This window comes from Astyanax mexicanus, chromosome 24 (assembly GCF_023375975.1).
Source record: "Astyanax mexicanus isolate ESR-SI-001 chromosome 24, AstMex3_surface, whole genome shotgun sequence".
Taxonomy (NCBI): domain Eukaryota; kingdom Metazoa; phylum Chordata; class Actinopteri; order Characiformes; family Acestrorhamphidae; genus Astyanax; species Astyanax mexicanus.
Genome location: NC_064431.1, coordinates 15,895,129 through 15,916,273, shown reverse-complemented (window position 1 = coordinate 15,916,273; position 21,145 = coordinate 15,895,129). Strand labels below are relative to the sequence as shown.

The 21,145-nt window shown below is 38.2% G+C and overlaps 1 protein-coding gene and 1 long non-coding RNA gene across 4 annotated transcripts in view; one reads left to right on the top strand and one right to left on the bottom strand.

Annotated features, from left to right (window-relative positions):
- LOC125787471 (uncharacterized) overlaps positions 1–21,145 on the bottom strand; it is a 241,440-nt gene that overhangs the window by 132,660 nt on the left and 87,635 nt on the right. The gene's annotated exons all lie outside the window — the stretch shown is intronic.
- The window catches only part of itga7 (integrin, alpha 7), a 56,942-nt gene that overhangs the window by 25,260 nt on the left and 10,537 nt on the right, over positions 1–21,145 (top strand). For 2 of the 3 annotated variants that reach the window (XM_007248364.4, XM_049471709.1), the window contains exons 5-21: positions 774–905; positions 7,167–7,374; positions 9,277–9,470; positions 9,641–9,729; positions 10,019–10,146; positions 10,274–10,369; positions 11,629–11,690; positions 11,796–11,965; positions 13,453–13,602; positions 15,047–15,162; positions 15,274–15,457; positions 16,891–16,965; positions 17,124–17,203; positions 17,327–17,404; positions 18,395–18,497; positions 20,124–20,327; positions 20,569–20,694. In XM_007248364.4, the coding sequence (XP_007248426.3) occupies positions 774–905; positions 7,167–7,374; positions 9,277–9,470; positions 9,641–9,729; positions 10,019–10,146; positions 10,274–10,369; positions 11,629–11,690; positions 11,796–11,965; positions 13,453–13,602; positions 15,047–15,162; positions 15,274–15,457; positions 16,891–16,965; positions 17,124–17,203; positions 17,327–17,404; positions 18,395–18,497; positions 20,124–20,327; positions 20,569–20,694 (2,195 nt within the window). Of the gene's footprint in view, positions 1–773; positions 906–2,269; positions 2,375–7,166; positions 7,375–9,276; positions 9,471–9,640; positions 9,730–10,018; positions 10,147–10,273; positions 10,370–11,628; positions 11,691–11,795; positions 11,966–13,452; positions 13,603–15,046; positions 15,163–15,273; positions 15,458–16,890; positions 16,966–17,123; positions 17,204–17,326; positions 17,405–18,394; positions 18,498–20,123; positions 20,328–20,568; positions 20,695–21,145 lie in introns of all 3 variants that reach the window. The other variant, XM_007248365.4, reaches the window with a different exon arrangement.

Genomic DNA, 21,145 nt, shown 5'->3' with positions numbered 1-21,145 from the left:
CTAGTGATGCTACATTTTTGGGAAAGAGGCAGGGTCTGACTTCACATGTATCAGAGGAGTTGTGCACCTGACCTGACCATCTCATTGTAGGAAGCACTGCAGTGATGGGAGAGTCCTAGTAAGTGTGTGGAGTGCTTTAAGCAAGAACAACCAGAAAACCATTGGCAGGGTCATTAGGTTCAGTGATGCTTATACAGATCCCTCCTTAAGACTAGTTTATACTTCTGCGTTTACTTCTGCACATAAGACTATGGAGTAAGGTATGCGCCTATGTGCAGGGTATGCGTAGACTACAGCGTAGGTAAAACACAGAAATATAAATTGACCTTTACACCTTTAATGTTATAATTGATCTGTGTAGGAACTTGTATTGTGTCCCATGACTTTTGTCATGTCTCACAGAAGCCAAAAAGTCTACCAAAGTCGATTGTTTTATCCCAATGCCTACAGCGCAGTGAAAGGCCTTCAATGGCATATTCTCGGTAAAAACATTGTGGCCTTACTCCAATACAAATACTTCCATGGCCTTGCCATAAGAATGTTGGCCAGTGTTGAACCCCACTTACAAGATAACACCTCACAGCCCCTACGATAACCCTTCATGATCTACTTGCATACTGTTGTCTTTTCAATGATATTCCAATTTTACCAATTACCAATGTACAATTAGGTAAGATAAAGAGTGCCTTACAGAAATAGCACCCCCTAGAGGAAGCATGCTTGCAGTATGTGTGTATGTACTCTTTGTGGTGGTATGTGTTTCTTCCTTCCAGGCGAGATGCGAGTCCAGCAGCTCAACCAAACCCTGATACACATGGGGTTTTACGACGACGGCCCCTACGAGGTGGCGGGCGAGAAACAGCAAAATGCCATGCTGATTCCTCTTCCATACCACAGCTACCTGGGTACGACCCACCTGAGCCCACGCACCTGTACAGGGCACAGGTAGAGGACCACAGGAACCACTGTCCACTGAACCATCTGCCCAAAGCAGCACTTATTATCATGGTGTGGAAGTTTAAATCACTGGACACTATCTCTCCAAAAGTATCGGGATGCCTGTTAGGGCTCCTCTCAAACTCAATGACATTAGTATGAGCTGGCTACTAGTGTTTTGGAAAGACTTTACCCTAGATTTTAGAACATTGCTGTGAGAAGAATTTGATTGCATTGACAACCAACAGTGAGACCATCAGTTAGATAAGAACATACTGTACCCATGAACATGATTTCATTGAATTCAGCCTAGAGTGTGAGAATATCTGGATTTGATTGCATTCAGCCTGAGAGTGAGATCATCAGTGAGGTCAGAACATTGCTGTGAGGAGGAATTGATTGCATTGGGGTCCAAGAGTGAGATCATCAGTGAGGTCAGAAAATTGCTGTGAGGAGAATTTGATTGCATTGGGGTCAAAGAGTGAGATCATCAATGAGGTCAGAACATTTTATCAGTGAGGTCAAAACTTTCCTGTTAGGGGGATTTGATTGCATTCAACCCCAAGTATAAGATGATAAGTAAGGGCATGAAGCGAATTTGATTGCATCCAGCCTCTAGAGTGAGATCCTCAGAACATTGATATGAGGATAATTTGATAGCATTCAGCCCCTAAGAGTTGAATCATCAGTAAATAGATCATTAGTGATCATTAGTGAAGTCAGAACATTGCTGTGAAGATTTCATTGCATTCATCCCTGAGAGTGAGAGTATCAGTAAGGTCGGAGAATTGCTGTGAGCAGTTTTTGATTGCAATCATCCCCAATATGCATTCATTCCCAAGAGTAAGATTGTAAGATCATTTCAATGAGAAGGATTTAATTGCAGTCAGCCCAAAAGTCATTGCTATTAAAAGGATTTGATTGCATTCAGCTCCATTTGGCTATATAACCCTCTAGATAACCATGGGACCTGGCATGTTGATTGTAGGTAATCAGCTTTGATGAAGGTCTGTCCAGATACTTTTGGTCATAGTATAAGGACTAGTGTCCAACCAAATATGAAAACCAACCCCTCCACTTAGGGTAATATGCTGTGGGTTGGTACAGCGGGCAGTCTTCAGTGGAGTCCTGGCGTCCCATTGGCCAGCAGCAGCAGCAGGGTGGTTGCTGTGGACTCCTGCTTGTTGCTGGTCACCACAAACCACTTTCAGAGCACAGTCTTTCTCACCCCTGCACCTTTTTGTTCTTTTTTCTCTCTATCACCCTGCCACCCCCTACCACCCACTCCACCCTGCACCCCTGCACCCTGCGCCCACCACCCCGCGGGCATCAGGGCTGTTGTTCATGGCGAGCCCTGTTGAGGACGCACTGGTGTACAAAACTCTGGAACCATCCACCCGGCATGCGTTTGAGGACGTAGCTCAGAATAGCTACCTAGGTTTGTAGGCGGAGACAGTGCTGTTTAGATAGACGTCTGTTTATGTTGTGCTGTAGTGCTTAGTTCTTTGGGAACTGGGAACGCTGGTGTAGAAGCTGTTTGTCTTTTGTCTGGAGGGTCTAATGTCTGTTGTGACTGTAACTACTCTTTTGGAGAGAGACAAGAAACATTGCCTTAAGACAATTTAGCAAGATACATTTTAAGCCTAAGTCAATATGTCATACTTACTCTACATACAATTAAATTTCTGAATTTGTAATGCATAATTTATAACTGCCATTTAAATACAATTTTGTTCCATTTATTAACAGATACAGTACTTGTATAAATTATGGACCACAAGTTCAAGCCTGGCCTGAACAGCTGTGAGGGTTCATGTTTATTCCACCTCTACAGTCACCAGTGAAATTATGATTATAAACTCAGTAAAAGACCAAATATTGTTCCTGTAATCTTGTTTTCTATTGCAAGATCTAGTTTTACAGTTTAACATGGCCTAGAACTATGGTGAAGAACCACCAAACACAAACCCCAAACACAGTTGTTTTAATAAGACATGTAGGAACAAGAGAAGGTCAAATCCAACAGAATCAGGTTTCTCTGTATAGCGCTAATTTCAATCTTACATATAGTTAAAAAAAATAATTCTACATTTTTTTTTAATACTAAAGTCGTCCAAACTATGAGGAAAACATATGGAATTATTTAGTAAACAAAAAATGTTCAACAAACCAGATTCTTTTTATATATTAGTTTTTTCAAAGTAGGCACCTCTTGCTTAGATGACAGCTTTGCACATCTTGGCATTTTTTTGTCAGTTTTATAAGGGAAGAGTCATCTGAAATTGCTTTCAATTAACATCTGTGCGGTAAACAGTAAATAGCTCTATTTGAGTTTTTTTTAATACATATTATGGCAAGAACTACTCAACTAGGTAAAGAAAAAATATTTTAAGAAATGAAGGTCAGTCGATGCAAAAAATTTCAAGGACTTTTAAAGTGTCCTCAAGTGCAGTTACAAAGACTATAGTTAATAAAAATAAAAATTATAGTTATGATAAAACTGGCCACCCCAGGAGAGGAATGAAGATCAAGAGTTACCTCTGTTGTGCAGGATAAGTTCATGCGATTATTTTGGTTTGTTTAACACTTTTTTAGTTTCTTTTATGCGTTCCTTGTTAGTCTGAATTATTTTAGATATTAATTTACAATGTAATTCACGTAGCTTGCCATCAGCTGCCAGAACCCTGAGAGAGCACAATTAGTGCTCTTTCCCTTCATCACTCCGAAGTCAATCAGCACGAGGCGTCTGTGAGCTGATGTATAGGAACCGAGACTGCACTTTAGAGAAAAAAAAAACGGTGGCTGACTTCACATGTATTGGAGGAGGCATGTGCTAAGTCTTCACCATCCTAGTGTAAAAGCATTAACAGTGAAGGGGGATATATTAATTGATGAGAAAATTAGCCTAGCTAAAATTGGGAGAAAAAATATACACTAAATATTTTTTTTTTAAATAAAAAAAAATCAATGCAGTAAAAAAGAAAAAAAAAAACCCATAAAATAATAATAATAGTAATAGTCGTATACAGTTCTGGAAAAAATTAAGAGACCACTTCAGTTTCTGAATCAGTTTCTCTCGTTTTGCTATTCATAGTTATATTTTTGAGCAAAATTAACATTGTTTTTTTATTCAATAAACTACAGACATTTTTTCCAAATGAAAATAATTAAAAAGAGAGCTTTCGGACCTCAAATAATGCAAAGGAAACAACAAGTTTATATTCATAAAGTTTTAAGAGCTCAGAAATTAGTATTTGGTGCAATAACCCTGATTTTTAATCACAGTTTTCATGCAGCTTGGCATTTTCTCCTCCACTAGTCTTACACACTGCTTTTGGATAACTTTATACCACCCAAGCAGTTCAGCTTGGTTTGATTATATTCCAGAGGTTTTCAATTTGGTTAAATCAAACACACTCATCATTTTTAAGTGGTCTCTTATTTTTTTCCAGAGCTGTATATTAAAATAATGTACATTTATAGCTAAAAGTGTCTCTCTACATTTGTAGAAGCTTTAGTATTAACACACACAGGTCTTGTAAAGTGTGTGTATTGTGCATAGTGTGTTTAATGTGTGGTGTGTAGCGTCAGAGTGTAGTCTGCATGTGTGTTACTGTGTGAAACTGTCCGTTTTCTTGGTGGTGGTTTTAACGATCCTTAAAGTAATTAATTGGATGATAATGAAACAGACTCAGCGTGAACATCACACACAGCAAACTGTTCACTTTAACAATTCCAGTTTCACCACTAATCAATTCTCTGCTAGCTAATTCACTTTGTGCTGTAATTATTTCGATTAACAGCAGTATTAATATCGGTGCTACAGTAGAATGAAATGATTATTAGTAAAATATAGTTTAAGATGAACTGTTTAGTGAAACACTAAACGTCAGCTTGGTGTATTACTATAGCAGCTATAGCAGTTCATATATGCTAGCTAGCAAGCCCTGTTGAAAGCTAAATGCTAACATTAGATAGCAGTGCTGCAGCAGTTTATCTAGAATGTTGAGAATTTTAGTAAAATATGGATTTAGAAGTTTAAAAGTTTAACATTCAAATCTACAACATAATGAGTAATGTGGTTAATATGACTTTAAACAATTAGCATTTAACATTAGCATGTGTGTTAGAACAAAATAAAGTCAGTGAGTTTGGAGTGTAGCTAACTAGCTCTTCAGATAAGTTAGCTAGCCAGCTAATGCTAAAAGCTACATGTTAGCATTAGATTTCCTAAGCTAGCTGTAGCACGGTAACATTTTAACGTTTTGATAGTTAGCTGAAGTATGATTTAGAAGTTAACTGTTAAGGTTAGTGTTAGCTAGCTCTATCTGCACTAGCTTAGCATTTAGCCTATCGATTAAAGCTGTCTGCTTGAGACAGCTGTGAGAAACATGAATGAAATTTGGCATAAAACCATTATTCTTCCTCATACATCACCATATCTAACAAACTACTCTGAGAACATCCATAACCATAAGTATTGAACTTATTTTGGGATGCTAACATTCTTAAAAAAAAAAAGTGTACAACATAAATATGTGGACTTAAAAAGCAAACAAAAAATGAAAAGCAAATTCCGCATGATGTTATAGACACACACCTACATATGAGAAACATTCCTCATATGCCACCTAGAATTTCACGCTATCTAACTAACGCTTCCTGACGTTACGCAGCGCTAACTCCCGCATGATTAGCTCTCTTCCTCTGTTTATGAGTTCTGTGTTTATTTGTGTTGTGTTGTTTTAATTTTACTATAAAACCCATCACACTTTCAAAGAGCACTCTACACCTTACACCACACACTCCACCTGTCTTCACATTTTAAATGTTTTAATTTCTTAATTTCTCTAAATCTATATTATTTATTATACTATTAGTTCATATTATTTGGCTCTGCCCACTAAAACAAGCTGACATTATCAAACGTTTAAGTGGCTAAGTTTGTTATCAAGTTGACAAAATCATTATGTTGATATAGAAGTCAGCTTAGCACTTTATCATCATTGGGTTTATTTAATGTTTGATGGTTTAGCTGCTCTGCCAGCATGACTACGCTACCTCACCAACACCAACAACTTAACTTGACTGGTTTTAGATGATTTAATCATGTTTTTGATGGTTTAGGTGGTTTTAGCTGGTCATCCACACAAAAGCTATCCTATACTGGTAAACTAACTGGGTAATCAACTCTTGACCAACATAGAGTGTGTTGAATTAGATTATGGTCATGCTTGGTCATGTTGATCTTGATGGTCAGTCAACTGGTATGAAGCCAACTTCCAAGCCAGTTGTTTAGCTTGGAAATAACCAAGGTTGATCATCTAAACCCAGACCTGTTGCCAAAAGGCAAGCAAACCAATCAATTGCCTAGGGCAACGACTGCTTATGAATTTAATGCAGCGATAAACTGTGATAAAAGTGAGCGATCCTTTAAATTCAATACAGGAAAGTATTTAAACACTGTTATCGGAATCCCCACTTAAAAGGGCCCCTCCCACTAGTTGCTGAAGGTAGCCAACCATCCAGGTTTGTGATTCCTGCAGCCGGCAAAATATGAAACTTCAGCAAACATGAGTTATCCATTAGGAATTGATACAAGTCATTGCTTGTAACTTTTTTTGAACAGGCTGGTGTTGGGGTGGTTTAATATAGGATTGGTTGGTGCATTTTGCTTGGGGCCCCCAAATGTCTAAACCATCAGGTAGACCTGCTAAACCATCAAACTCAAACAAAAAATATCTACAGCTAGTCAAAAAACCCAACCAGCTTGACTCGTTTGAGCTGGCTAGGCTGTTCTCTTCATTGGTGCTAAGTTGGCTTTATATATTAATGAAAAATGAAAAGTAGCCTCTACTGATTTCTACAGGTTTTTTCTTTATTTCCAAAACATTTGATGAATTGGTTGTGATCCGGAAATTACTCACATATTTTACCTGCTAAAACCTTTAAATTATCTATTTCATCTTTGCTTAGGTTGCAGTTCCTTAGTTTATTCCCTCTGTTCAATTTTATTATTTCAAAGTATGAAATAGTGTAGCTACAGAAACATACTGACTGAACCTGGCCTGTTAATTTTTCTACACCCCTACTGTAGACCATCAGCCCCTTTTATTAAAAAAAAATGACACGATCCTACCTTAACATAAAATCAATACCCCTTCATTTCATTACTGTCCGAATGAATTAAACACTAGATATTAACTCCTCCCCCTCTGATTCCGGCGCAGGCTTCTCTGTCGATTCAGCTAAAGGTATAATGAGCCGGGGGGAGCTGACCTTCGTGGCGGGAGCGCCGAGAGCCAATCACACGGGGGCGGTGGTGCTGCTGAAGAAGGACAACGTGTACCGGCTGGTGCCAGAGTATATCTTGTGGGGGGAGGAGCTGGCATCCTCCTTCGGCTACTCTGTGGCCACCACCGACCTCAATTCGGATGGGTGAGATTTTGTATTATCCCTGTGCATCACTGTACAATGGCTATACCAACAGCAACAACATTACACCAAGTGCTGCAAAATACATGTATGCAAACTCTTCAAAACTATTGGTGCACCAATATAAAACATACATAAATCAAAGACAGTGTTGCATCTTTCTAAAGTGAAGACACCGCAAGACTAGCGCCTCTGTTGGCTGGTTGCAGTAATACAAATACTGAATCTCTACCCGTTCCCAAATGTTTTGATGACAAATCAACCCCATTCCTAACAGTTTACTTTTTCATGTGCTAATGTTGCCTCATTTCCACTTAGAAATCTTTAAATTAAAAAAGTTTTTAAACATTATAAGGGATAATTTAGGTTATTGAAGTTGGTTTCTGCAGATCAGTTTCCTCCAGAGTGTTTCTGGAGGTGGGGTATTCATTTTGGTCATCGTCCTGCCTGAAGATTCAGCCATGACCCCGTCTTATCCTGCTGGCTGGCAGCCAGATCCAAAAATAGGGGTTTAAATAAAACTACAGGCATCTAAAACATCTTAACCATGTTTCTGATTGGAGATATGAGAATTCTCAGGTGTAGAAAAGACTTAAGACTCTTAAGACTTACTAGACTAACTAGAACCATGTTTGCTTTTTGTTACTTGAGTATACATTATACAATGGTACAATGATGATACTACCACCACCGTGTTTCACAGATGATATAAGGTTCTTATGCTGGAATGCAGTGTTTTCCTGTCTCCAACCATAGCGCTTTTTATGTAAAACAAAAGTTATGAAATATTAAAAAATATATATTAAATCCTGATATTGTGTAAATGCACTCATAAAATGAAAGTTCTTCAGTGGTTCTTGGCTTGGATAAACCTTTAGTCGCTTTATTTTGTTCATTATAGAATCATTCTCTGAAATGTTGTTTAGGACAGTATCCCATCGATTTATAGCACTAATATTAGTGCATCTATGTGGTATATCAACTAGCATCTTAACAACTACCTCATAAACCATAGCAACTGCCCAGCAACACAAGAGCAATTTCCTGGGAAGCTGCTTAGCAACAAGAAACAACACCCTAGTAACACTCTGCCAACTTCTCTGGAGGCTGCAAAGTAACCAACTAGCAACATAGATTGGACAGTGGTGCTTGAAAGTTTGTAAAACCTTTAGAATTTTGTACATTTCCGCATATATAGTCCATTCAAAACAGCTTTCGTCACATTAACTGTGAGGATGCAGCAAAACAGATGCAGGAAACCAGGCCCAAATCATGATGCTACCTACCACCACTATGTTTCAAAGATGAAATAATGTTCTTATGCTAGAATGCAGTGCTTTCCTGTCTCCAACCATAGAACCATAGCGCCATAGAACACACCTTGCTCTTGGAGTGGTCAACTGCTCTTGGGGAGGGTAACAATGTTCTTGAATTTTCTCCATTTGTACACAATCTTTAAGACTGTGGATTGATTGGTGAAGTCCAAACTCTTTAGAGATGTTTTTTTGAAACCTTTTCCAGCCTGATGAGCTTCAACAACTTTTTTGAGGTCCTCGGAAATCTCATTTGTTTATTTGTTGTTCTTTAAATAAAACAGGGTGCCCACTCACACCTGATTGTCAAACCATTGATTTAAAACATCAGAGTCTAATTTCCCCTTTAAACTAACTGCAAATCTTCGAGTTTTACATACTTTTGTCACTCACAAATATGTGATATTGGTTTATTTTCCTCAATAAATAAATGAATAACTGAGTTCTCTTTATCTACTTTTAGGGTCAACATCTGTTGATGTTTTAGGTCATATTTTTGCAGAAATATAGAAAATTAGAAACTTTCAATCACCACATATTATTAATCTTTGGAGCAGCCAATATTACTGTTTGTTCTTGATCTTCCTTAAAGCTGGACTGATCTAATAGTGGGAGCGCCTAACTTCTTTGATCGCAAAGCTGAGATCGGTGGAGCCGTGTACGTGTTCCTGAACCCAGCGAGCCACTGGGAGAAAGCTAGGCCCATCCGCCTCAATGGAACCTACGACTCCATGTTCGGCATGACGGTCAGCAGCGTCGGGGATCTGGACCAAGATGGTTATGGAGGTGAGCTAAATGTGGTGTGCTGCTCTTTTGATTGACCAATCATGGATTCCAGTCCAGTGGCCTGTATTCCTGCAGTCTTTTTGATCCAATAGACAAAGACATTAGCAGAAGGTGTTACAATGTAGCTGACAGCTGAATGCCTGATTAATGTTATGTCTGTGTTTTAACAGATGTTGCAGTTGGAGCTCCATTTGATGGAGATGGGAAGGTGTTCATCTTCAGAGGATCTGCCAATGGCATTGATACTAAACCCTCTCAGGTTAGTCCCTATGATAGCCTCCATAAATATTTAGAAAGCGAGGTTGGGAGAAAAATAAATTTACCATTCATATCATTAGATTAGGTCTCTTAGGTCTCTCTTGCTGTTTTTTTTTTCAACAATATAATACGATATAATATAATTACTTTTAATTACTGTATACTATATAAATGCATAAAAGTATATAAAATATAAATATAAAAGTATGCAAACATATGAATGGTCCACAAAGCCATAGAATAACAAAGAAACAATATATTTCCATATACTCTCCTATGCTCCTCTGCAGGTTCTGGACGGGTTAAATGCAGGTGTTAAACGCTTTGGATATTCGATATCAGGAGGTCTAGATATTGATGGAAACCTGTACCCAGATCTAGCAGTGGGTTCCCTCAGTGACCAGGTGGTTCTCTACAGGTACATTATCTTCTAATAAAAAAAGGCTTAAAAAAGTAGATTAATTTGGAGCAGCTTCTAGCGTTATTCATACAATTAAATTGTATTAATATTAATTACCCCTTTACCTTGACCCCTTGACCTGTAGGTCGCGTCCGGTAATCCATGTGGTCAGGGACATTTCCTTGGAGCCTCAGCCCATTGACCTGACCCAGCAGAACTGCCAGGGCAGAGACGGCGTGTGGTGGGTTAACATTACAACATTTAAAAACATTTCATTTACAAAAAAAAGTTAGTTAGTTAGTTCATTGTTTGTCATTTGTTTGTTCATCTGTCAGTATAAAAGATTAACCAGTACAGATATTGTACTCTTCAGTGGTCCTTGGCTTGGATGGACCTTTAATCAGTTTATTGTCTTCCACCAATTTATAGCACTAATATTACTGCATCCATGTGGTATATCAACTAGCATCTTAACAACTACCTCGTAAACCATAGCAACCGCCTAGCAACCCAAGAGCAATTTTCCAGTAATATGCTTAGCAACAAGAAACAACACCATAGTAACACTCTGTTAACTTCTTGGGAAGCTGAGTAGCGAACAACTAGCAACACCATAACAACTTCCTGAGGAGCTGTTTCGCAACAAAAAACATTCACCTAGCAGCACCCAAACATCTTCCAAAAGAAGCTGCTTACAAACAAGAAGCAACCACCTAGCAACACCCTGAAAACTTCCTAAAAAATTGCTTAGCAACACAAAGTAACCACCAAGCAACATCTTAACAACTTCCCAGGAAGCTGCTTAGCAGCAAGAATTAACCCCTAGCAACTTTCTGGGAAGTTGCTCAGCAAAAAGACCTGAAAAAAGTAACCACCTGTCAATATTCTGGCAACTTCCTAGAACGCTGCTTAGCAACAAGTAGCAACCTCACATCAACATCAAAGCAACTTCCTGGGAAGCTGCTTAGCAACAAGAAGCAACCACCTAGCAACACCCTAGGAACTTCGTGGAAAGCTGCTTAGCAACAAGTAGCAACCACATATCAACATCAAAGCAACTTCCTGGGAAGCTGCTTAGCAACAAGTAGCAACCACATATCAACATCAAAGCAACTTCCTGGGAAGCTGCTTAGCAACAAGTAGCAACCACATATCAACATCAAAGCAACTTCCTGGGAAACTGCTTAGCAACAAGAAACAACCACCTAGCAACACCCTAGCAACCTCCCGGGAAATCTGCTCAGCAAAAAGAAGCAAACACATAGTAACACCCTAGCAACTTTCCATAAAAGCTGCTTAGCAACAAGAACTCAGCCACTTGTTTATTTTAAACCAATGTTAAGTTTATGTTGGTTCATAGAAACTTTAGCCCATTTTGAGAACCATTTTTTTAAATTAAGACTTTATTAGCATTTATTAATTTGGTCTTTTTATTGTAATTAAATAAAAAAATATTTATTCTTGACTGTCTGTCTGATTGTCTGTCTTCTCATTGGTCAGTGTGCGGATCGAGGCATGTTACACTTACACCGCCCACCCAGAAACCTACTCACCTCACATCAGTAAGTTTAAGCCCCGCCTACATCCAGTGTGAGATCACGTCTGTAGTGAGTCCTGCTGTTCTCATCGGTTCCTCACCATGTTCTAAATGTTCCTCTCTGTTCTAGCTCTGAGTGTGCACTTTGAAGCAGACACAGAGCGCAGGAAATTGGGACTGCCCCACAGAGTCTACTTCCTGGGACGGGCCGCGTCCGAGCCCGAGTACGTCCACACTAAAGATCTGGAGCTGAGGGGTCAGAAACACCCAGCCTGCCAAACCGCCACCTTCGTACTGCAGGTACACAATCACAACTGTGTCCAATCAGCATCATCAGATCCATTATTTAATATTATCAGATCAGCACTTGCAGATCAATCATTCAACATCACCAGATCCAGCATTAAAAGATATGTAAAGATCAGATCTACAGTGTCTCATTATCAGAACAGCATTATGAGATTCATTATAGTATCAGATTCAATATTTAAAATAATCAGATCAGCATAAAAAAATCCACCACTTGCAGATCCATCATTCAACATCCACCATTAAAAGATCTGTAAAGATCAGATCCATAATGTATCATTATCAGACCAGCATTATCAGATTCAGCATAATCAGATCAGTATCAGATCCAGTCGTGTCAAATTAAGTACAGTCAGATCCATCTTTTATCATTTTATCAGCACTATCAAATAAAGATTATCAGATCCTGCAGTATCAGATCAGGAAGTTCCAAATCCAGATGTACCAAATCTAGCACTATCAGATCTAGCGTTAAACATTATCAGGTCTAGGATAAAAAAATCTTGCATTATGAGATCCAACACTTTCAGGTCCAACATTATCAGATCCAGCATTCAATATCAATGATCAGGACCAGCATTATCAGATCTAGCATTACCAAATCAATCAGAATCAGATCTAGCATTATTAGCTCAGCATTACCAGATCCAACACTGTCAAGTCCAGCTAAATTAGATCCACTCTTCAACATAATATAATAAATGATCATTATCAGACCAGCTTTATCTGATTATTATTATTATTCATCATAATCAGATTCTGTTATATCAGATCCAGGAGTTCCAATTTTAGTACAGTCAGATCCATCTTTCCTCATTTTGGACCCTATCGTACATCCTGTGCAAGGCCCGTTGCTCGTTGCTATCTTACACCCCGTCAACAGTCTATTCTCACACCTTATGCAAATGTCACTAAAATAGCAGCAGAGTTTAGGAATATATCTACATTGATGGGCGTGGTGGTCTGGAAATGAGGTGTGTTCAGGTAAATATCTGGCGTGATTCTATCTTGGTCGCAGGGAACACACTGGCTGATTAAAACCCTGACAACAGTCAACAGTCAGCCACCCAATCCAATCTTAGCCATGCAGGAGTGCACGGCTGCACTGCAATGCGCAAACCTGACTTTTACTTCAACAATAAACAGAATAAAGAATAAAATATCATTGCTGTTCCTTTTAATGAGCTGCTGGCTCACTTTCACAGCGTAAACATGCAGGTCAGTTTCCTCTGCTGAGACGCGCAAGGTGCCGTGCTGTTAAGATACCAACACGCCAAAGTCAGAGCACACCTGCCTCTTAAAATAGAGCACTATGACATTTAGCACTATCAAATAAGAATGATCATATCCAACATTATCAGATCAGGGACAATCACAGACAATCAAGTATCTGAAAGACAATCAAGTATCTTTGTGAAACCAATAAAACATTTCTCTCATTTCTGACATAATGTGAAGTGTAAACTCTTATTTTGCAGGAGAACATCAGGGATAAACTGCGTCCTATCTCTCTGGCGATCACACACACCATAAAGAAGACCCGGCACCAAGGCCACTTCGGGGATAAGCACCTGGGACGGCTGAGTCCAGTTCTGGGAGTCAGTCTCTCAAACACGTACTACTCTGAGGTAACAGATTCATGTTAAACTGTTCAAGCTTTTAATTCACTTTATCAGACCGATGCTTCCCTGTTTATGTTACGAGCTGTTGGACTATGCACATTTCACTTATTTTCCTGTGTAGTTTGTCAAAGGAGAACTCTGGTGTGAAATTGACTTTGGGTGTATTAAAACATGATGAAAGGTTCTTACCTTTGTTGAATTGCCCACCTCCTCTCTCCCGCAGCTTTCTGAGATCCAGTATTTTGTGCACTTTGCACCTTGCGCCTGCAGATAAATCGCTTTTTTCCACCGGTATTCAGGCTCAAAGTAGCTCCATACTTTATTGGTAGAATCTGAAGAGCCCTGACATTTAAAAACTACATTTACAATTTAGAAATTTAAAACTACACAAGAAGTTTATTAAAAGCCACTGTTTACATCCCATAGCGTAGGTAAACCTCCGGGTGCCGCAATCTTAAATTTAAGTCACAATAAGTCAACCGTCAAGCACGAATGAAGAGGTAGGACAGTTGAGCAGATTGCAAAATGAATTCCTTGGAAAACCATGAATTCCAGCTGTTCCTGAAAATATCTGGTTACTGTCGATATAAGAATGCAAAGAACCAACAGCAAATTACATAAACATTGCTCAAAACTATTCGTGCTCAACAGTTGACTTATTGTGACTTAAATTTAAGATGGATTCGCCCAGAGATTTACCTACACTATGGGACGTAAACAGTGGCTTTTATAAGCTTCTTGTGCATTTTTTAAGTTCTAAATGCTTTGTTTTAAATGTCAGGGCTCTTCAGTGGTCAAGTTTTTATAGAAAAATAAAACTCTTGATTGAAAAATATATGACACAGAACATTTAAGAGCAAGTTTTTTTTTAAGTTAAACAGGCCAGGCTGGGAAACATTTAAATCAAATTAAAATTTAGCTTAGCTTAGTTTTTTTGCAATTTCCCTTTTCATCTAGCAGTCTTATTCTGATTTAAATACTTTGACTACTGTGACATAAATAAAAAATATATAATTATATTTAGATTTTAGTCAAGAGACAGCATTGTGCTATGTGATACTTACATGGAATGGAGAATTCAGAATCTTCTTCTTTTTCTTCTTCTCTTCTTCTTCAGGTTGTAGATGGGTTGAATCCAAAATTAATCTAAATGACTACTGTCCCCTTTTGATTGTCCATTAGTAGATTATTATAGTGTATTACTGTGATTTTCTACAGTAGTAGGTTTATTACTGTGATTTTTAACATTTAACATTTAATTGCTGTGTTTTTGGCGGCATTCAGAGTATAATACTGTAAAAGTATTTACAGTAGTTAATTGTGCAGGAACACAGTATACTACTGTTGATTTCACAGCATTTTTTACAGTGTAATAACAAAGAAAATAGTCTCTCCCTATCTAGTGCACTAGAATGAAGGGAGTAACTGAGTTACTTCTGCTGTGTTTCAGGTCAATTTCCTAAGAGAGGGCTGTGGTGAGGACAAGATCTGCCAGAGCAACCTGAAGCTCAGCTACCAGTTTGGCACCAGAGCTCCCACTTCAGATATCTTCACCCCATTACCACTGTAACCACTGTCCCAGTTCAAAGCCCACTAGTAGACACTCATTCCTTTACCCACTGAGTATAAACCCAGTCAGTGCTTAACCCAGTCAGTGCTTTCTGTCTGTACACACAGGGACGAGGACGGTGTTCCTGTGTTCTCGCTGTCGGATCAGAGGTCAGTGGTTCTGGAAGTGACAGTCAGTAACACGCCCTCTGACCCAGAGAACCCGCAGGAGGATGGTGATGATGCCCACGCTGCCCAGATGGTGGTCACTCTGCCCAGCACACTGTCCTACTCCGGCTTCAGAGGACAGCAGGTAGCAGCTCCCACAACTTAACACTTACTGTAACACACTCAACACTGTTTACTCAACACACAGTATCCAATTATTCCGTGTGATGACAAGGGCTGTGTCCAAAATGGCTCCCTGTTTACGATTTAGGGCACTAGTAAGTATGTCAGCCATTTTTCTATGAGTGTCTGAATCGTAAGGAGGAATTCGAAAGTGATTTTGAGGGCACTTATCCCATAATGCATCATGATTTATATTTAGTAAACATCATTGCTTCCTAAGCGAGCTAAATGTGTCCCAAAATGCATTGCGGGTTTGGGCGTGGAAAACGCCAAATGCTGAGAAAACAGCTCAAACAGATGATTTACAGTTCATCATATCAACAATACAATTACAGGGTTTATTCCAACATGATCGTAAATAAAGTATCTTAAATATCCTAAATATCACCAATTACCAAAAAAGTTATATTTAAATGGATTTATCGCATGTTTGTATTATATATGTGTTTTGTGCATTGTATCATAGGACACACGAACCAAAGAAAAGTAAATACAGTACATAAAAATAAACTCGCAAGCATTGAAAAAATAAATACTCATAAATAATAACCAACATAAACACAGCTTATTCAACTTTCCATCAGCAGCACTTAAAGCTCTGTCTCTGCAAGGTTGGCATTATCTATTTACAACACTGATGAGTTTAATTTTCTTAAAACATGGTAGTTTTGTCCACCCGTCAAAGCACAGCGTTTCCTCCAGACAATTTAAGACACAACTCCACTTTTTGCATGAAACCACCCAATCTGGCAACATTTACAGATTAAAGATTTCTTTTGTTTTTGCATTTTTGTCATACTTACATTTCTAGATGATCAAACAAACTGTAATATTTGACAAATATAATCTGAGTAAATATAAAAAATAATCTTTAAATGATGATTTAAATTATTAAGGAGAAAAAAACAATCGTCTCCATAAATAAAGTCTGATTATTCACACTTTTTGGGAAGCTGAGTTCAATTTCACTACTAACCACTACTGATTATTGACAGACCTGTAATTTTACAAAACACTTAAATATAACCTGTCTGACAACATGAAGCAGCTATAAGGTAAAAGGGAAAACAACGTCATTGATCATCTATCAGCCTGGAAGGTTTCAAAGGCATTTCTAAGACTTTGGGACTTCAGTGTACCACAGTGAGAGCAATTATTCAGAAATGAAAAAACATGGAACACTAGTGAACCTTTCCAGGAGTGGACAGCTGACCAACATTATTTTAAAAGGGCATGGACAACTCATCCAGGAGGTCACAAAAGAACCAGATGAACCAAAAGAACAAGAAGAATACTGAATGTTCAATACAGTGTACTCAACACATTGTACTTAACACACAACACTGAACACACAATGCTCAACAGTGTACTCGACACTATGTTCTGCTTCTGCAGGTCGTGTGCCAAGCCAATCAGAATGGCTCCCAGGCAGAGTGTGAGCTGGGAAATCCTGTCAAAAGAGATGCAGTGGTATAGTAACACACAAACACACACACACATACATACATTGGTTTTGATATAATATACCTTATGTATTGTAAATTTATAAGTGTTTTTTTTTTACATATTAACTTTAATTAATGTTACTGTATCAGCTGACTGTGATTGTGTGTGATTTTCTTCACCAGCTGAAATTCTACATCATACTGAGCACCTCGGCGATCACCATTGAAACAACGTCTCTATCTGTAGATCTTCTGATGTCCACGTAAGCTCTTTTAATGTGATCAGTTATATAAAGGAAAAATTTGAGCTTTGTTATGGAAGAAGCTCATTAGGAATTAATGGATGTTGGACTAAATGTTTTTATTTGTGTCTCTCTGACTCTCAGGATCAGTGAGCAGCCTGGTCTGACTACAGTCACAGCATTCGCCAAAGTAGTGATAGAGCTCCCTCTGGCGGTCAGCGGGTAAGTGTTCTAACTGATAAAAAACTTTCTGTCACTGTCACACACTGGACTTTACTAATCTTCATTCATCAATTGTACATCAATGGGCAACACCAACCTAGCAGCCATAGCAGTGTAATGTGCGAATACTAGTGCATCTCAAAAAATATGAATATCATTGAAAAGTTACTTTATTTCAGTAATTTGGTTTAAAATGTAAAATGTATATATTATATCGATGTATTACACATAGAGTGATCTGTTTTAAGCAGTATTTCTTTTATTGTTTATGATTATGGTTTACATCCAATGAAAACCCAAAAATCTGTGTCTCAGACAATTTGAATATTATATAAGACTGTAACTGTCAGAGTGACATGTTAATTAAGATGTTTGTTTTTATTTATCATTCAAATTCATTTTTGTTTTATTTCATACGGTTATTAAAAAGAGGAAAAATCTATACGAACAGGTTTAAAAATGAGAGTAAAGCGTGTTTAAAAATAATATTTATACGTCTATAAAATAATATTTGATTAAAAAATGAGAACTTGGTTCAATGTTGCTTTGCTGTGGAGAGTAATGAGTCACGCAAATTAATTAGGCAGGTAACTAGGAAATTGTGGGTCAACACAACACCTAGCAACACCTTGGTAACCACCTAGCAGCCACTTAACAACACCACATCTAACACCATGTTACCTTTGCAACACCTTAGCAACCACCACAGATACCATAGCAACCACCTAGTAACACTTCAACACAACACCTAGCAACACCTTAGTATCCACCTAGCAGCCACTTAACAACACCACATCTAACACCATGTTACCTTTGCAACACCTTAGCAACCACTACGGACACCATAGCAACCACCTAGTAACCACCTAATAACACCTCAACAACCACCTAGCTTTTGAGCAAACGTTTTGACACTGCAATTCATTTGTATAATGAAAATGATGATAATTTTAAATTGATTTGAATTCTTTTTGTTTGTATGATTATCAGACTCGCTCGTCCTCACCAGCTCTTCTTCAGTGGGGAGGTGAGGGGCGAGAGTGCGATGAAGACTTTGGACGATGTGGGCAGTGAAGTGGAGTATGAATTCATGGTAAGATCAGGTGTTTAATTATCGTATTTTTTGCACTATAAATCGTGCTTAAACTCCTTTCATTTTCCCAAAAATCGCCAGTGTGCCTTATAATCCGGTGTGCTTTATTTATGGATTTTACTAGTCAGGTTGTAAGGAGCAGTAAACCCACTCCGCTGAAGTACAGCTTTATACAGGAGTTTCAGTTTAGTTCTCCTGCAGTATTAGCATTAGCCGCTAACCATGCTAAGCACTAGCTCTTTTGCTAGCTTGTTCAGAGGTAAGTATTATTGGCCTGTAGCCTGCTGCTAACCCAGGCAAGCATGTTGGAGCAGCATTAGCATTACCTGCTAACTGTGCTAAGCGCTAGCTCTTTCTGTGTTCAGAGGTGAGTAAATAGGACTTTAGTCTGCATGTTTACCGTGTTAAAACAAGCTACGTGGGACAAACCGCTAGCTAATATCGCTCTGTATTATCAGAACACTCAGGGTTCCTCAATGTACCGCTGTCAGGCGGCACTGTCGAGGCTAGCGGTTAGCCGCTAATGATAATATTGCTGCACCCAGCCTTAGTGCAAATCTGAAAATTTAATCTCACTGTAAATAAATGGAAGTTTATATCCCTTCTTTAATCTCATGTAATAACAGTAATTATCAAACTCGCTCCAGTGGCTGAATCTGAATCTGTCAGGTACCAAGAGTTTTTAGTGAACTATGAAAATCTGCTTTTAGCTACAGAGCAGCACCAGCGAGCTGGAATTCACTACAGGAAACATTAAAGCTCAGCTCGCTGAGATTACTGAACCATTTTAAACTTTTAGTTTCTAATTACATTCAGAAAGTGACTGTTTTAATTTTGTTTTTTTATTAGTTTATCTTTTTCTTATTATTTGAATTTTTATTTATTTTATTTTTTAATTTACTTATTATTACTTTTTTATTCTGTTTTATATTTCAATTATTATGTTCTTAGTTCATTATTATTAATTTTATCATTTCTTATCATTCGAATCTTTTTTTACTTTTACTATTATCTTTTCCTTATATTATAAATTTTATAAATTCTTTACTTTTTATGTGGCGATTTGTTTTTTGTAGTCTTTTAGAATTTTCTATTTTACATATATATTTTGTTCATGTATATTAATGTTTATTTCAAATGAGTATTTCTTTTAATTATTATTTTTTTCTTTTTTATTTCATAATATTTCTAATTTCTTATTAAATGTTTTCAATCCCTTTGATGCTGTAAATGCTCAGCAACATTGTAAATAAGGGTCACCATCAATGTTTTTACCGAGTGAAAATAAAGGTTGATTGACAAAATCTGTGTAAATAACATACAGTGCTTGTTTGACTTTAAAAGAAAATATTTTTGTAAGAATTACAGTTTTGTTTACTTAGCTTAGCTTAACTTTACAGGTCTCACCAACCAGCTGAATTAGAAGGAAAACATGGTGACACCTATGTTCCTTACTAGTGTTGCATAATGTGCCTCATAATATGTTTTAATAAAGACGTTTATTGATAGTGCACCTTATAATCCGATGCGCCTTATAGTGCAAAAAATATGGTATGGTAATTAAATAGAGTATTTCTTGAGTAATATTAACTTCAGAACGTATTTATAAACTAATCCCCCGCACAGGTCACCAACACCGGCCCGTCCGTCCAGACTCTCGGCTCGGCGTTCCTGAACATCATGTGGCCTCATGAGCTGGCAAACGGGAAGTGGCTGCTGTATCCATCCGGCTTGCACATCGAGGGTCACCCGCAAACCCACTGCACCCCCAAGTCAGCCCTGGACCCCCGAGGACTGCGGCCCAAAGAGAACCACGTTCAGAACCTGAAGGTACAGAAAACACATTCTGTACTCTTTAACCTGCTGTGTTCTAGTAGAAGTAGTGATGGAGCACCTCCTGCAGGACATTAGGAGCATTACCGTGTTACTCAGACTGAATGTCACAGATTAGAGTAGTGGCAGAGCTTCCCCTGCTGGTCAGTGGGCTGGCATACATGTGAATAATGTGGCAAGACTGGTCAGTTTTGGGATCTGTAGGCCTCATTATTTTATATATTTATTTGTTAATTAGGCCAGAAGGAAGACTCGCTCACATCCAGAGGAAGAGGAGGAGGAAGGTAAGACCATGACGAAGGGCGGCCCACCCAATACCACGCCCGCTGTGGCCGCTTCTGAGAGGAGGAAGTCTCTGAAACTGGTAAGTGAATTGATCTGGAACAGTAATGGCTTTTTTAACAATACATTGTTAAAATATTTAGAAGTGACCTTATTAAAACCAACCCCAGAATCCACTTGTAAATGAGCTCACAGTGGCTAATAATGCATTATAATGCTCGTATTGTGTTCTTATTAAATCTTATCAATACAGTAGATGGTAAATGAATGTTTAGTGTGTTTGGAGTTAAAGGTGAATTGTGAGCTCTAATCTATTGAAAGTCTGATGTACTGAAGGTCTAATGTGCTGAGAATTCTGAGGGTTGAATGTACTGTGAGTCTTATTTACTAAGGGTCTGATGTACTGAGAGTCTGATGTACTGACAGTCTGATATACTGAGGGTCTGATGTACTGAAAGTCTGATGTACTGACAGTCTGATATACTAAGGGTGTGATGTACTGACAGTCTGATGTACTGACAGTCTGATATACT